The sequence below is a fragment of the Centruroides vittatus genome, unplaced genomic scaffold (genome assembly GCF_030686945.1).
Source record: "Centruroides vittatus isolate TY-2023 unplaced genomic scaffold, ASM3068694v2 contig_905, whole genome shotgun sequence".
Lineage (NCBI taxonomy): Eukaryota > Metazoa > Arthropoda > Arachnida > Scorpiones > Buthidae > Centruroides > Centruroides vittatus.
Window position 1 is genome coordinate 213,294 of NW_027122595.1, and position 17,089 is coordinate 230,382.

The following is a 17,089-nucleotide window of genomic DNA, read 5'->3' on the forward strand; positions in this document are numbered from 1 at the left end:
CAATAAATTAAACAGAAGAAATTGCACACACTGCAAGAGGGAGAAATTGCTTATCATGTGCTATGTTTAATCCAGCACAGACCCATTCAAGGTCATTAAATTTCTTCCCATCCTTCCCTGAAACTTAAAGTGGGAACAGCAGAGTTTTAGAGGGAAAGCAGATATTCATTGTTGATGGTGTTTTTTGAAAACCTGATTTTAACTCTATAGTGATATATTGGTATACTTCCAAAAAATGTGGAGTTTTGAAATTCTGCAAGCCATCTGAAGATGGAAATTTGCAGTTAGAGAGAAGACAAATCACAAACAGTAATCCTGCCAATTTTGATGGATTGATGATCACTACATATTGTATGTGGCCAGCAGCAAAAAATACAACATATAAAAAAACAAATTTTATGAGGTCCACCATGTGTTCAAAAATGTCCTGTACACAATATCATTAAGCCAATTGACAGTTTTTTGCCTACCACCCAACAGCATCAACTGACTGCAATAAGTTAACCAAACATCATGCAGGTAAAAAAAATTAAAAGGGTTGTGTACAGGAAAGAATCACAATCGTTTAAAGTGTGAAACCATCAGTATTATTAGAGGAAAAATAAAATATAACCAAATAAAGTCTTGATAGTTATCACATTCCAAGTCAATATCTATTAGTATTTCTCATTTCCCAGTGTTTTCCTTGTCCCGGGATTCCGGGATAAAAGTGAACCGTTTCCTAGCATCCTGGAAAATCCTGGGATATAATTAATTATTTTCAGATATACAAAATATCTTGAAATCAAATGACATAATTATTTTTTATTTTGTAAAGTAATTTAATATGTTCTGCAACTTCCAAAATCATATTAATAACATTGTAATTGTAGAGATCCCTAAGCCTATTAATCCCAACCTGGTTTGGATGCCATTCTAAGACCGTTGTTCTGACATCCTCCCACTTCTTCAAAAGATGTTTAAGAGCAGATATCGGCATTAATCCTCTTTTTCAGAAGAAAACATATCTCGCTGAGTTTCTTAGTGTTCTTCATTCACGAGTTCTTGGTGTTCTTCTGTCATCAGATCAGTTTCAGGTTCCATTATGAGCTCTTCAATGTTCTTTATTTCTCAGATGTGATTTTTGTTACTCCTTAAGCTGCTTGAGTCTTCTTGATAATACAGTATCTTTCTTAGATACGATTGAACTGCGGCCTACTGTAGACCTGTTCAAGCAATACTGCCCAGCAACATCAGACATCTGCCCACTCTCTACCTTTGCTATTATACTCTCACCTTTCGAAAATAAAAACCGACACAAAACTTAACAAATGCCCACCCGACAGTCTCACAAATACTATAAAAGAATTGTTTATGTCAGAAAAATAAAAGGCTGGAATTACAAGGGAGAGTTTCAAAGTTTGGAGGAATACTATCCGATCAGTATATACCAGGTTGAGCTTCAATGTCAACGTCTCCCATGCTCCGAAAAGTTTCAAATTGTTGCCTGAAGACAAGAGAAGACCAATCAGTATTCATTATTTTACATTGCTTCTTCTTGTGTTTGTTCTGTGAACATAAAAATCTTTGGCGAACATGTTCGTTATTCGATTTGTTTGTTAACCGATCACCCACTGTAATAAAACTTACCTTTGTATTAGGTAAGAAATTTTCACAAATAGAAAAAATTTATTAAAGTTTGCGGAAAACTTCATATGACAACAACAACAAAAAAATGCTTTGAATTGAGTTAAAAATTTTTAAAAAATGAACTTAGATCAAACTTCTAACTTAAAAAGTAATTTTTGTTTTTAAATAAAACATAATATAAAATATTATTGTAAATTTTTATAAGATTTTAAAAAGCAAAGATGGTCAATACTCCAATTACTCGATCTGGTTCTTATTTAACTAATGAAAAGCCTGCTACCAAGAATGCCCTTTCCGATTCAATTCATGTGGATGGAATCGTCTTTAATGCATTTATGAGAAGACAAACATTACATGTTTTTTCACCCATAGCCTGGAAGATTTCTAGTTCATTTTTGAAATTGCAATACTTCTTTTTCTCTCTAGTATTCTTGATTTGTCTACCTCGGCTGCTTTAAGATCAAGAAGCCCAATAATTCGACAGTCTGTTTGTCTTTAATAATCAGGTTTATGAAGAAAAACATCATACTTGCAGACTTCGTACTCATTTGTATCCTTGCCGAATTTGCACAACGTGGTGTTACACAATTATCGAAGCTATTGGGCATGGTTAAAAATTAAGACAGCATAAGCACAATTATTCCAGATATTACAGGTTCTGACAAGTAAAGAATTTTCAGAATCCTGCCACAAATAAGCTACATATTGTTTATTGACCATTTGTGACATGCCATAACAAGCAAAAATTTTAAAAAATTATAAGTAGGTTTAAAATTAATAAATAGGAATGTATTCTGATAGTTTATGAGTTAATTATACTTTTTATTTGCAAAATTTCCTCAACCTTAACAGTAAATAAGAAAAAAGTGAACTTTTAAGAAATTTGCGGGATTTCCTGGGTTAAAAAAAACAACCGAGATACCGTTTGAGAAACCCTAATATCTATCAGTTCAGGTGGCAGTGCACTTGATTTTATAGTCTCAATACAATCTGCATTGTTAAATTTTTTTTTCCAATGATATAACATTTCTTACATTTCTGTTCATATTTCCTTTGCAATTTCTTCAACATTATGAAAATTTTCTTCAACTCACACAGTTATCAGCCTATAACTTTACAAATTCTATTTTATTGATTATTATTGCTAAATAATATTGTAGATCCTGTCATTCTGTACAAATCAATGCAATTTTAATGCCCTATCTCTTTGCAATCCAAAGTTTCACTGTCAAACTGCCACACCGTGTTGCCATTTTCAGTGTTCACACACAACACTAACCCTCTCCACATAGCTGAACATTCCCCACTACTCACCATTAAATACAGACACAAACCTTCTATCCAACAAAATTTATATCATTAGATTATCATTTATAGTTTATGAGATATAAGAGCAACAAATTTTGTCATTTGTTTGATCACTCCAGTTTTGTAGACCTCCCTCCCTATACCGAACTGAATTTAAAAGACATGTTCAGATCAAAAAGGAATGAAAGTAACAGATGGATTCCACAGATCCCTTGACTTTTTCTGCTAAAAATCTTTTCTGACTTCCCCTAATTTTCCCTTACTTTCCAGGTCTGTTTGGACCCTGTATATATAATTTATATTTCAAATTTTTCAAATAAAATAAAAATATCACTTTTCATAAAATAAAGAGAAGTAATACATTTATTATACAAGAATATAATAAGTTACCTTCTCATCTTTACTTTCATTTAAACCACCAACAGAAAATGATGTTTTTGTATCATCTTTAACCTCAAGTTTCACTTCTCCAAATCCAGATGGTACCAAACCAATCATTGGTGGTGCAATCATTTGGGGTGTAGTAGGAGTTGCTGGGGGTTGAACAGAAGTCTGGGAAGAAATGGAAGTTGTTGTTCCAGACTGTTGACGACTATAATAAATACAGATTGAAAATAATAAATATAAAGAAAACAATTAGTTAATGACAAAAAAAAATATTTGATTTTATGATAACATATTCAACAAAAATAAGTTTCGATAATACATAACAAAAATTTCTTTTTAACAAAGGTGTATGTCTACAAACACAAAAATATATAAATTTTTATAATAAACCAACTTCTCACACAATCCCTGGAAAGGATAAATCAACACACTAAAAACCTTTTTTATATTCCAGTACAAATAGCTTTAGATAAAACGTTAGTTTTATCTAAAGCTATTTGTACTGGGATATAAAAAAAGGTTTTTAGTGTGTTGTTTTATAATAAACATTTATTAATGAGCATTGAATTATATACTAATTTATTTTACTAATTAAAAGAAAAACAAATTCAAATTTTTAACAGAATATTCTATGAATTTTATTGTTGTTTCCAATTATTCTTCAAGTCATAATGTTGCCATACTGTTTTAACCATACTAATCATATTGCATAATAAATATTTTTGAAATTTTAAATATTCCAAAATGTTAGAAAATTAACATTCACTTTCCAAAATATGTATCTTTGTGACAAAATAATCATACAAAATAATAATAATAATAATAATAATAATAATAATAATACTCTCCCGTGGTCACCACCTGGTCGTGGTGGGAGAGCCCAGTAATTTTACTGATCCATAGGGCAATGCAGGCTGGAGCATAAGCTCCTGGTAGGGACACCCATGCCAGTAAGGTCTATGGGGAGAAATGAAGCTAAGAGTGACCACACCCACATTCTGTGGAGATATTTATTATGGTAATAACTAGATCAAAGTGTGATACCGGCTCGGACGTCGCCCGGGTTAACAAGGTCCGCGTTCGTGGGTTAGGCAGAGGCTCACGTTCGAAAAATAGGCCACAGTCTCCCTTGGTTACCGGTGGCGAAAGCAGCACCGGCCCAAGCATGGCTACTGCAATGCCCTCAACAGATGTGAGGAACCAACCCAGCCTTGGTGTTTCTGTGGCAATGCATCCACAGACCACAAAGGCTGGAAAACCACGCCAACGGATGAAATGGACAGTAGAAATGAACAAGTTTATCATCCGTAGTTACTACACCATCACAAAACTCGAAACAAACATGACAGCATACAGACAACAACTACACCATAGATTCACACAACAGTATCCTCACCTCACTGTCACCGAACAAAGGGTTGTTGATCAAAAAAGAACAATTATACACAACAACCTTATTCCACAAACAACACTTGAACTTATCAAACAACAGGTTGCTGATCAAATACATCAACAGACAGAAACATCTAACATTAATGAAGATCATGTAACCTGTCAGGATAATCCAGCAACAAGCATTGATAATAACACACATACAACAATTACCACTAATGATACTACAGACATTTCCTCATCCATCACTGATAACATAGACATGGATTTAGTTAATACACTCTCACATATATTTCAGAAAACACTCACTAAATATACAGGCACAGATCCCACACAACGACCACGAATACCAAAAATCAACACGTCAAAGGAAGTAGGAAAAACACTAAATTACGTAAACACTCACTTACTACCACACTACATTCATTCAATTTCTACACTCGCAGACATTCATACATTAGTTTATGCTGGAGCAGTCACAGTAGTGACACACCATGGGCTGAAAGTACAATCACAGACAAACACACAGAAAACAAAATTCTATCACAAGCCTGCCTGGCAGAGAAGAATAGAAATACAAATAAATGACATTAGACAGCAATTAGGCAAGCTGACACAATACACTAAAAACAACATAACACCCAAATTAAGGAAACAGCTCAAAAACATTTTCAAGAAAATAAAAACACACACAAAACATGAACATCACAACACACGCATTACAGAATACATTGATACACTAAAACAAAAACTTGCTGCCAAAGCACGTAGACTCAAACGATACAAAACATGTACACTACGAAAACAACAAAATAAATTATTTACAAACAATGAAAAACTCTTTTACAGACAAATCAATAACAAAGCAAACACTGATACACAGCACAGTGGCACACCAACAGAAGAAGAACTCACAACATATTGGTCTTCTCTTTGGTCCAGTGCTGTCACGCACAATGCTGATGCAGGCTGGATCGAGGAGGAGAACAGAAACTTGCACAACATACCAACTATGCCCTGTGTTGAAATAAACATACATGATTTCCAATACACTGTTAACAGAACACACAACTGGAAGACACCTGGTGTAGACAACATTCACAATTTCTGGTACAAAAAGTTTACATCACTGCACCAGGAACTAGCTAAACATCTAACACACATCATCATCAATCCACAAGACATGCCAAATTTTCTTACTCAGGGCATCACCTACATGAAACCTAAAAACAACAATACCACAGACCCCACACAATACAGACCAATTACATGTCTTCCAACACTCTACAAATTATTGACATCCTGTATTGCAAACAAAATATACAAACATGTTGAAGAACACGACATTCTAACAGAACAACAAAAAGGTTGTCGTAGAAACCACAGGGGATGCAAAGAACAGTTACTCATAGATTCAGTCATTCTACGGCAAGCACACAGACAACACAGAAACATACACATGGCATATATAGACTACAGAAAAGCATTCGACAGTGTTCCACACAGTTGGCTGCTACATATCCTACACATGTACAAAATACATCCATCACTCATTGCATTCTTTCAAAACACTATGCAGCACTGGAGAACAACACTACATCTCAGGGTTAGTAACACTTCCATACAAACAAACCAAATTTTTATTAGGCGAGGAATTTTTCAAGGAGATTCCTTGAGTCCTCTCTGGTTCTGCTTAGCCCTGAACCCATTATCCAACATGTTAAACAACACGCAATATGGTTACAATATTAGACACAAAAAAACAACACAGTTTACACTGTCACATCTTATGTACATGGATGACATAAAACTTTATGCATCCACACAAAAACAACTTCATCAACTCCTACAAATCACACATTCATACACCAAGGACATACAAATGGAATTTGGCCTAGATAAATGCAAAACAGTTCACATAGAAAAAGGAATCCTGAAGAAAGAAGATTTTGCACTTGGAAATGGAGACATTATTGAATCCATGGAAGAGGGCGAGTTCTACAAGTATTTAGGATTCCAACAGGCCAAACTAACAGAACATACACAAATAAAGCAAAGATTAATTAAAGAATACCAAAGTAGGTTAAATGCTATTCTCAGAACACAATTAAATGCAAAACACACAGTTAAAGCAATAAACACATATGTCATCCCAGTACTCACATATTCTTTTGGAGTTATACATTGGACTCACACAGATCTTGAGCAACTCCAAAGGAAAACAAGAACAACACTTACTAAGCATAAACAACATCATCCTAAATCCGCCACAGAAAGATTAACCCTTCCACGTAAAGATGGCGGACGTGGCCTGATTGACATAGTTAACCTTCACTACAAACAAATACAGTCACTGCGAGAGTTTTTCTACAAAAAACAAGAAACATCACAATTACATAAAGCAGTAACTCTAGCAGACTCGAATAACACACCATTAAACTTACACTCACATCATATGGACACAACACAACATATAAAAAGCATAGACACCATTAAGCAATCGTGGGCTCGAAAGGCACTCCATGGCAGGCATCCTTACGATCTGGCCCAGGATTTTGTTGACAAAACTGCGTCAAACAGCTGGTTAGCGCGGGGATGCCTCTTTGGGGAGACGGAAGGATTCATGATTGCCATACAGGATCAGGTCATAAATACTAATAACTACAGAAAACACATACTCAAAGATGCAACACTCACAAATGACACATGCAGAAAATGTCACATCATGCCAGAAACTATACAACACATCACCTCTGGTTGCAAGCTCTTGGCACAAACAGATTATTTACACAGACATAATCAAGTAGCAAATATAATACACCAAGAGCTTGCAAGGAAACACAAATTAGTAGACATCCAAGAACCATATTACAAATACATTCCACAGACAGTATTGGAAAACAACACGCACAAAATGTACTACGACAGAGCCATAATCACAGATAAAACAATTTACCACAACAGACCAGACATCACACTCATTGACAAACACAATAAAATCACATACATTATAGACATATCCATTCCAAACACTCACAATATACAAAACACATGCACTGAAAAAATTAGCAAGTACACAGAACTCGCCCAGGAAATAAGGCATCTGTGGAGGATGGATAGGGTGCTTATTGTACCTGTTGTTCTCTCCTCTACAGGTGTCATACCACACACACTACACAAAAGCCTGGGCACATTAGAATTGAATAGAAACACATATATCACTCTACAGAAGGCCACTATATTGAATACATGTCATATTGTGAGAAAATTCCTGAATACAGACACACACACTGATACACTTCTTTAATTTCTGTTTTGGTTACTATGCCTTGACTTTGGTCCGGCATAGTACTTAGCCACCGGTGTTAACCGAGTATATCTAGCTTAACCCAACATAATAATAATAATTTTGATTCAAAAAAAGAATTCTCCACTCTTTCATTTTCAAACATATAAAATTACTTACTATTTTTGCATCAAAACTGGCAATTGCAATTTTGCAATAGTTTTAAATTTTAATACAAATACTTCTAACATTCTCATTAAAAGCTCTCTTCCCTAAAAACAAATAAAAATTTAAATCAATACATTTTTAATTTTTGATAACTTAATTAAAAATTTTAATTAATAATAAAACATACATTTCCACTTTCCCTATCTGATTTTCCTCTTATACATTCAACGAGATTTAAAAGTAATTTGCAAGACATAGTTTGAATAGAAGTAGGCAAAGATTCATCATGTACATTTTTAGAAAATACAGTAACAGCAGATGATAATTCTTTCAATGGAAGATGTTGACGAACATGATGGACTAGATCAGCAAGAGTGCTGTAAGCTAAAGGTCTAAAGAAATTTCCAAATATTTTAATTTATGACATTTGCAATTTTATATTAAAAAATAATATTAATATTAAGAGTGTGTATTATACCTTAAGGATTCATATGCTGTCCATCCAGATCCTATCAAAATGGTTTCATCAAAAAACTGGTTTAAGCAAGACACAAACTCTAAAATAGAAAAAAATTTACTACACTTGTACATTTTTATTTTAATTCATATAAATTTATTTAATAAAATAAATGGTTAAATTTCAGATGCGAATACTGTCATGGCGGCACTTCCTTAATCTAGAAGTAGACTGGCACTAGTAATATCTGCTGTTGATGTGTGTTGCTGATGCAGTGAATTTGTATTCACAAGGTTTGGATTATTCAAGTTTTGAAATGGATTTTAAGAATTTAACATCAAGGAATTTTTTTCATTGTTTGGAATTATATTAATCAGAGTTAAGTAATGATGTTAGGATTCCTTCTGATATAAAATTCGTGATTAAGATGGGTTTGCAACCAATCAATGCAATGTGTGATAAGTGCAATGGTATTTGTAAAATTAGTTATAGAAAAGTCACTAATTCAGTTTATTTCTGATGTCATAAGTGTAATGTTAATACTTCAGCATTCGAAAGAACTTTCAAGGGTAAATTTGCTAAAATATCATGGGGTACAATATTCGCTTTCATATGACACCTCATTTGCATAGATAGTTCATTGAAATCTTCATGTTTGGCTGTTGCAATAAGTTGTAGTACTGGTGTTGATTGGGCTAATTTCATTAGGAATGTGATGATGGTTTCTTTTATTAATTTAACAAGTTTGAAAATTGGCGACCTCGGAAAAACTGTTAAAATTGACAAAACAGCTGTAAGCAAGCGGAAATACGATAAAGGAAGGAAACTGAAAGGAACTAAGTGGGTTGTTGTTGGAATTTGTAGCGAAGATAAAAACTGTTTTTTGTGTTTTGTAAATGATCACTCTGAAACCAGTCTTAATTGGGTTGTTAGTAAGTTTGTTTGGGCTGGATCTACAATATATACTGACTAATGGAAAAGATATAATCATATTGATGATTTAGAAGGAATTCAAATAAAACATGAAACTGTAAAGCATACCAAAAATTTTGTAAATCTGCTTAACAGTGTACTGTACATATGCAAAATATTGAAAGGTTGTGGGGGTTTCTTAAGAACAAAAAAAATTTACCGATTCATTACACAGAGGAACTTCGTGATTCATATTTATATGCCTTTATGTATAGAAAGTTTCTTAAATGGGATAGTTTGAAGCCAGATGAACGTTTTGAAATTTTTTGTCAACATTTAAGCAAAATTTATCCAGGAGCATGCCGTGTGCCTGAATGGAAGGAGCCAGAAACCAGAAACCATTCCAGCAGCCCCGGAAGTGATACCGAAGTGTGCAAGTGGGTGAAGAGACAAAAGGAGGAAGTGTTGTTATGGTGTAAAGGAACAATTATTGATGAAAAAGGATAATACCAAAGTTTGTGAACATAATACTCGGTCAAAAAAGTGTGTTAAAGTCGAAGAATAACTGATACTAATGGTGAGTAATTTTTGTAATAATTCATTTAGATTTATATTTATCTGTATGTTATTGTTTGTATAAGTATTTCATGCGGTATTTTAGTATAGTTAGTTGTTATTTATATTAGTATAAGTTATGTTATTCTATCACATGATCCAGGCCTTTAGGGTTGTCACACGTGATAATTCGCTCCAAACTGATGGCGTTGGGAACGAGACTAGTCGCAACAGGAAGTGCTGCCATGACAGTATATGCATCTGAAATTTAACCAAATAAATTAATCATAAAAAATTAATATCTTTAAATCCCATTATATTTTTATATATAACACAAAGGATGCTCAAGCACATTATTTTTATTATATATTTGGTTCATATTATATTTCTATCATATTAAGGTGCATCCCATAAATATAAAGGCACTAATAGATTTCCGTGTAAAATCATTCACACTGAAAACTTTGTAAAAATAATTTATTTTCAGCTTGCTTGAACTTTTCCAAATGCACAAATAAAAACTCAACCCTGTATTGATACAGAAAAAAATTAAAATTTTTAAAATTGTTGTTTATCAGCTTGACTGTCCCAAAAATATAAAGGCATATAACAAAATTGATTAAAACAATGACATTGCAAGAAGCCGGGGGCACAGAGTTATTCCCTAAATGCCACTTAATCAGCAACAGTCTGGCAAAGACTGCCCATGTTGTCTGTGGATGGCTTAGGAGGGCAAGTAGTGGGAGAGGTCATGAATAAGTCAGTAGGTGTCTTGGTTACTAATGAATAGACACGTAGACAGATTTAAACATAACAAACAAGCATTTATTATATATCTAAATAATAGAACTAAATACAAAGCGTACAATATATATATTTCGAGCTAGTTACATGGAAGCTACTAATTTGCACAATGAATTTTCATGTGAAACGCATTGCATCACAAGTCATGTTTCTGGAGAGAGAGCTTACAATCGTTTTAACTAAAATACCTTAGATAGAGAACCAATTCATCGACCTCGGGGTGTATCGGTCTTCATATAGAGATAGGGAGCTGGATCAGTCACTTCTTAGAGAAGTCCACTGAGGGTGGCGTGATGAGAGACTTCTTGCATGGAGGTCTAGGGATATGTCAAGCCTTGGGTCCTTTTCTATGGCAGGGTCAGCATTAAATGGGCCTGGGGATGTCTGGTTCTGGCTATGTCTGCTTTGGATATGAAGAGAAGGAAGCCTTAGTGAAGTTTGCCATATATGGCATCTGATGATAGAGTCCAATTTAGCTCGGGAAAAATAGTCAGGAGTCAGGTGATCGACTGTTTGGATGACGAATCTGCAGGTTTGAGGTGAAGAGTTAATGTAAATTACTGTAGCTGATGTTATGACGTCGTCCAACTGCAGCTGTCATGTCCATATTTGGTTTGAGACTTGTACTCTTCCGTCTATTTAGACATCAACAATCAACTTTCTCCTCCTTTAACACTGTGTTATTTATTGTTTAGACTCAGTTGTTATATTTCTCAGCCAGTTGTTGATAGTATAAGTGATATTCAATCTGTTTTCTGTGCGATGTTTGCTTTATGATCGCAATGGAGAATTAAATTATAATTTTTCTCTAAATTTTGTAAAATCAAACCTTCAGTTCTCACAACATGTTAATAAATTAATATCAAATGAAGCCTCCTTTGGCTAAAATAATAACACAAACATTCTAAAGCCTGATATTTTACTAATGTGCCAAACACTGCCAGATTAAATCTGGTATACTACTGAAATAATAACTTTGTAAATATGATCTGGCATTGACTGTAAGAGTTTTGGAAAATACATGAATTTATTTCTTCCCAGTGATGAATTATAGCTTGTTTTAGATCCTTCACACTATTATATTGCCTCCCATTTGTGTATAAAGCTCTAACCCAAACTTTTCAAGCCACCACTTCCTTGGTTCCATAAACTTATACCAAACACCCCCAATGCTCCCTAAACCATTTTCCCTTGTGTGAGAAAGGCTTGGAAATATTCTTAGAAAAATTTTATTATGAACCTCAAACTGTGTCCTTTATCGTACATTGTTCTCCACACTAAGAAACCATTAAATGCAATGTTTCTTCTTATGTGTTTTAATGAAGGAAAGGGAAAGGTTATCAGGATCGTGCCTCCAGCACTTCCTGTTGACCCCTTGCTTCTTATCATCTCCCTAGATTTACTCACTGCCCCAGGGGAAAGTAGCACCCATTTGGGAACCACTGTTCTAGCCAGAATCCCCAAAGATTTCCCATTATATTAAGATCAGGAGATAGAGTAGGCCAATTGATAATAGGCAAACCATTAGCTAAAAACTATTCAGATGTAAAGTTTGCTGTGTGAATAAGAACAGGAGTTGTGTATAGATTAAATTGTACATGTGATAATGTAAAAAAAAAATTTATTATATAGGAGAAACAAAATGAATGTTGAATGATGGAGTAAAAGAACATGAAGTAGCAATTCAATTGGAAATATGCAGTGTCCACAGATTAAACATTTTAAAATTAATAATAATAAAATTGATAGAAATAATGTAAAAATATTATTTAAAGAAAAAGATCTTTTTTAAGATAATTTAAAAACATATAGTAATAGTTAATCTCAAAAATTTGATTAATTTAAATACTGGATATTTAAATTAATCAAGTTTTACATTAAGTAAATACATTAAGTATGGATATTGATGTAGTTTGGAAAGACATCGTAATCAATTATAAAAACTGTAATGTGTGTGAAGATGGATAATTTGATGAAGTTGATTTATTAAATCTCTTAAATTTTATAAATTTGGTCCTTGTAAAATATATAAGTTAGTAATTTTTTAGTTTTATTTTATGGTTTTAAAAAATAATTTTTAAAAATAAATCCTGTATTTTTTAGCCTCAATTGACAGGTAGAGTTCCAATCTAAAATGCATTGTTTTCAATAAAGGGCAATTTTATGTCAAAGTCTGTTTTACTCAGATTAATATTAACTATGTAATGAAGATTACATACATAATTCATTACATAATTAATATTAAGATCTGTGTTAAGTCTCAAGCAATTTCTGAAGAAAATAAGTTAAAATAAACATTATATCTAAGCCATAAAAAAATCTAAAAGTTACTATATAAAACTATCAATGTTCAAAATAAATTAAACAGCCAATTGCATTTATCTTTAATTTTCCTATTTACGTAAAATATATATGATTAAAAATAAATTTTAATCATGAAATCCATTAACAATACATACTCTTTAAAACAAAGTTTTAATTTATTATTTAAAAACACAAGTTTATTATGTAATTATAAAAAAATTAACATACTATTACAGTAAATGTAAACATGCATACACATACAAACTTACTTTCTCGAAGGTCTGTTGCTAAAATATGACGTGCAGCTATCAACAATTCTTTCCTAAGATGCGCTACTTCATGAGGACATAAAGTTAATAAACCTAGCATTCCTTTAGCCAACTGACTTGAATGAATGTTAACTATATCCTAAAAATATTTTAATAAAAGTTAAATTATAAAAAATATTTTATTCACTGAATACAAAATGCATGTTATTGAAGAAAACAAGTTATACTTTGCTTATATTTTTTATATAATTATTGTAAATTTTTTAATAAATAGCAAAAATTACTTTAATGCAGATTAAATTTATGAAAAACTTCTTAAATTATATTTCTCTTTAACAAAGAAATGTTATATTTTAATATAAAACTAACTTTTGTCAAAAATAAATAAAAAAAATGAAATAAAATCATGTTTTAACTTAAATTAATTTTTATTGTGTATTTTACACATTTCCTGATTTATATATATATATAAGTCTAGATAAGAAAAAAGTAAAATAAATAATATATGTTTTGTTTTAAGGAATAGTAATTACACTCAAATATAACTGTTACTTTATATTAAAAAAAATTGTATCCAGACTAAAATATATTACAGATTATTAAAGTAATTTGTTTGCTTGTGAAATATGAAGTTTCACACAGTACAATTTTATATTCTAAATTAAGCTAAATTAAAGTTATAAAGTGAGATTTCATACTTGAAAATTATTATAAATATTTTTCTGTTTGAAATTATTATTTTTATAAGCATAATACAAGAAGATTTTATGCATATCATTTAAATTTTAAAGTTTCTAAATTCAGTTTTTGAAAACAAAATTAAAAACAAATGACTTTCATATTTAATTAAATAAAAACGACCATCTTTTTTATGAGACAAATCAAACTTAAAAACTTCAGTCAAATATAAGTATGGTAGATTTTTTATATTTTCTTTCTTATGAAGTAGAGTGAAGCAAAACAACAATTAATTGTTTTCCTATAAAGAATTGGTGTTGTAATATACATATATAATTTAGTAATTTTAGTTTTGCTATAAAACATTTAATTTACCTGATAAATTCTCACTATATATGCTAAGAAGGATAATGTTTTTATTTGGGCAGCCATAAAATCCACAAAAACTTCTTTATTAAAAGATGAACTTGATCTGAAATTATAGCAAATAAAAAACATTTATATAGATATATCTGCAAAAAAGCCAATATATGCTAAAATACAATTAAAAATTAAAAATGAGAAGTTGATATAGTTTTCACATTGTCAGTGATATTGTATCATCAAGTTGTTTTATACCACTTTGTTAAGACATTACAATTCTGAACAATTATAAATTAACATATTTAAATCATAAAGAGCTTATCGCATACAATAATAACTTATTTAGTTTCAAATCACTACAAAAATAAGCATAAATATCTTTTTTCATTTACATTTGATTCATATTAAGGAATAGGTATTATTATAGCACTAGAAATTCTCCTGTCAAGCATGACAAAATATTTTTTTATGAGAAAGTAGAAATTGAAGAATTAAGAAGAGTAGATATTTCAAGAAATTCAAGAAGAGTTGCTAATATTTCTACAAATTGAGTAGTTTATACTCAAACTTGACATTGTAATACTGTTTCTGCAGCCCTTGACAAAGCCATTTTTACTCAATGTTACTGAAGTCAGACTTCATGGCTTTCAGGAATCTCAGTTGTTCTTATTCTTTTAGATCTAGAATCTGCCTGACTAATTTAACTCTTATGCTTTCTCCTATGCATTTCCCCCCCAATAAAATAGCAAGTGTTTTTAATTCCATGTTGATAAAACAAAGACAATTTGTATGTATGTAAGTTAGATGAGCAATAACACTTTCTAAATAATGGGCTCATTAAATCGTTACTTCTGATTGAATAAAGGTCTATTTACACATAACAGTGCAGTGATATTTTGCCAGTGGGAAATCGTTGACCTAGTTTTAAACCACCCTGTCCAGACTCATCCGTCACAGTGCCATGCAGTGGCAGTGGTGACCATACTGTGAAAGTACAGTACATTTGACAGGAACCATATTTCACTGACGGTAAATTTTGTTTTCTTCCAATGGATGATAAAAATTTAATTAAAATCATATATCAACATCCTCTTCTATTTGATTTATCTCATTTGAAATATATGGACATTGAGTACAAAATGAATATTTCTCTGTTTTGTTTAATAAAATATGAAATGCATGTTGAAACATTCTAAAATATTCAAAAAATATAGATTCATCCTCTCAATTTTTATAAAAAGTATGAAACTCCCATTTCGTTGATATTTTTGTCCATGCTTGATGTACCAACTTGTGGCACTTTCTTGATTGGATGAAGAAGAAAAAGAAATGCAAACATATAGCTATCATAGCCAATTCATCCTCAGAAAAGTCCATGACCACTCACCGACAGCACGGTCACGTCACTGTTGTGTGTACATACTCATCACTGTGCCATGCTCGACATCACTGTCACCAAATGATCACTGTGCTGGCATGTCACTGCTGTGTGTAAATGGACCCTAATAGAATGACACATGGTCACTATGAAAATTTTTTTTTTTAAGTTTGTTATAGAAGTGGCACAATGCAGCTATCTTTTTTTAAAGTTTAAATTTAATGAAGTAAGTTTAAAACATGCCATTTGCCAAAATATTTAAAAATGCAACTTAAGAGAAATTCCCTTTAACAAAATTGAAGACAAGTCTGCTCAAAATGGACCACCATTTATTTTCCGTTCTGGACTATACACATTCACAGTGCCTGTTCCAGTAGATATAAAGCTGAAACTCCTCATAGGATGGATGAAACGTAAGATGTCTGTTTGTCACTGGTTCCTTTTTAGTTGGATGTTTGTGATTTTTAAAGGACTTTTTAACTTCTGGCAGCATGTAGCCTATAAAGAAAGGTCAGTCACCATGAATGTGAATGTGTATAGTCTAGAACGCAAAATAAATGGTGATCTCTTTTGGGCAGACTTGTCTTCAATTTTGTTAATAATAATATATCCATCAGATGGAAAAAAAAATTTTACAAAAGAAATTCCCTTGTCAAGCATGAATGTCATGCAATCATAGACATCACTGCAACGTAAGTGCAATAACCAATCCCAAATCAATAAAATGTTTATTCTACAGCTAATATTTCCACAAAATTAGTAGTCTATACTTTCCATCAGAACATAAACTGGATATAACCAAAATTTCATCTAAATCAGACAAAAATTGCAGGAGTTATAATGAATCCATACACAGAGAGAAAAAAAGAGAGAGAGACAACAGCTTTTATATTAATAATTGCAATGATTCTAACTCACAAGTATGCTAGTTGTAATATCACATATATTTTTGTTTCCAATTTTCAAATCATAATATTCAGTATTCTTACATCTAAGTACAAGAATTAAATGAATCAATAAAATTCATTATCATAGCATTAATTATTTTAAAAAATCCAAAAATAAACTTTCTGTCCTATATATATTAAAAGAATATCATAAGTTCATGTCCATTATGATTTGGTCAGAATCACAATAGAGAAGTTAGGAGTAAACATCAGGGCATCACATATATACAGTATGATACCCTGTTGTTTAAT

General features: G+C 31.8%; 1 protein-coding gene across 1 annotated transcript in view; it reads right to left on the reverse strand.

Annotated features, from left to right (window-relative positions):
• Nucleotides 1-17,089, reverse strand: part of Nipped-A (Transcription-associated protein Nipped-A) — a 188,985-nt gene that overhangs the window by 128,511 nt on the left and 43,385 nt on the right. The window contains 6 exon segments of the mRNA XM_067281093.1: nucleotides 3,328-3,529; nucleotides 8,183-8,274; nucleotides 8,358-8,562; nucleotides 8,649-8,727; nucleotides 13,472-13,610; nucleotides 14,525-14,621. Of these exon segments, the coding sequence (XP_067137194.1) occupies nucleotides 3,328-3,529; nucleotides 8,183-8,274; nucleotides 8,358-8,562; nucleotides 8,649-8,727; nucleotides 13,472-13,610; nucleotides 14,525-14,621 (814 nt within the window).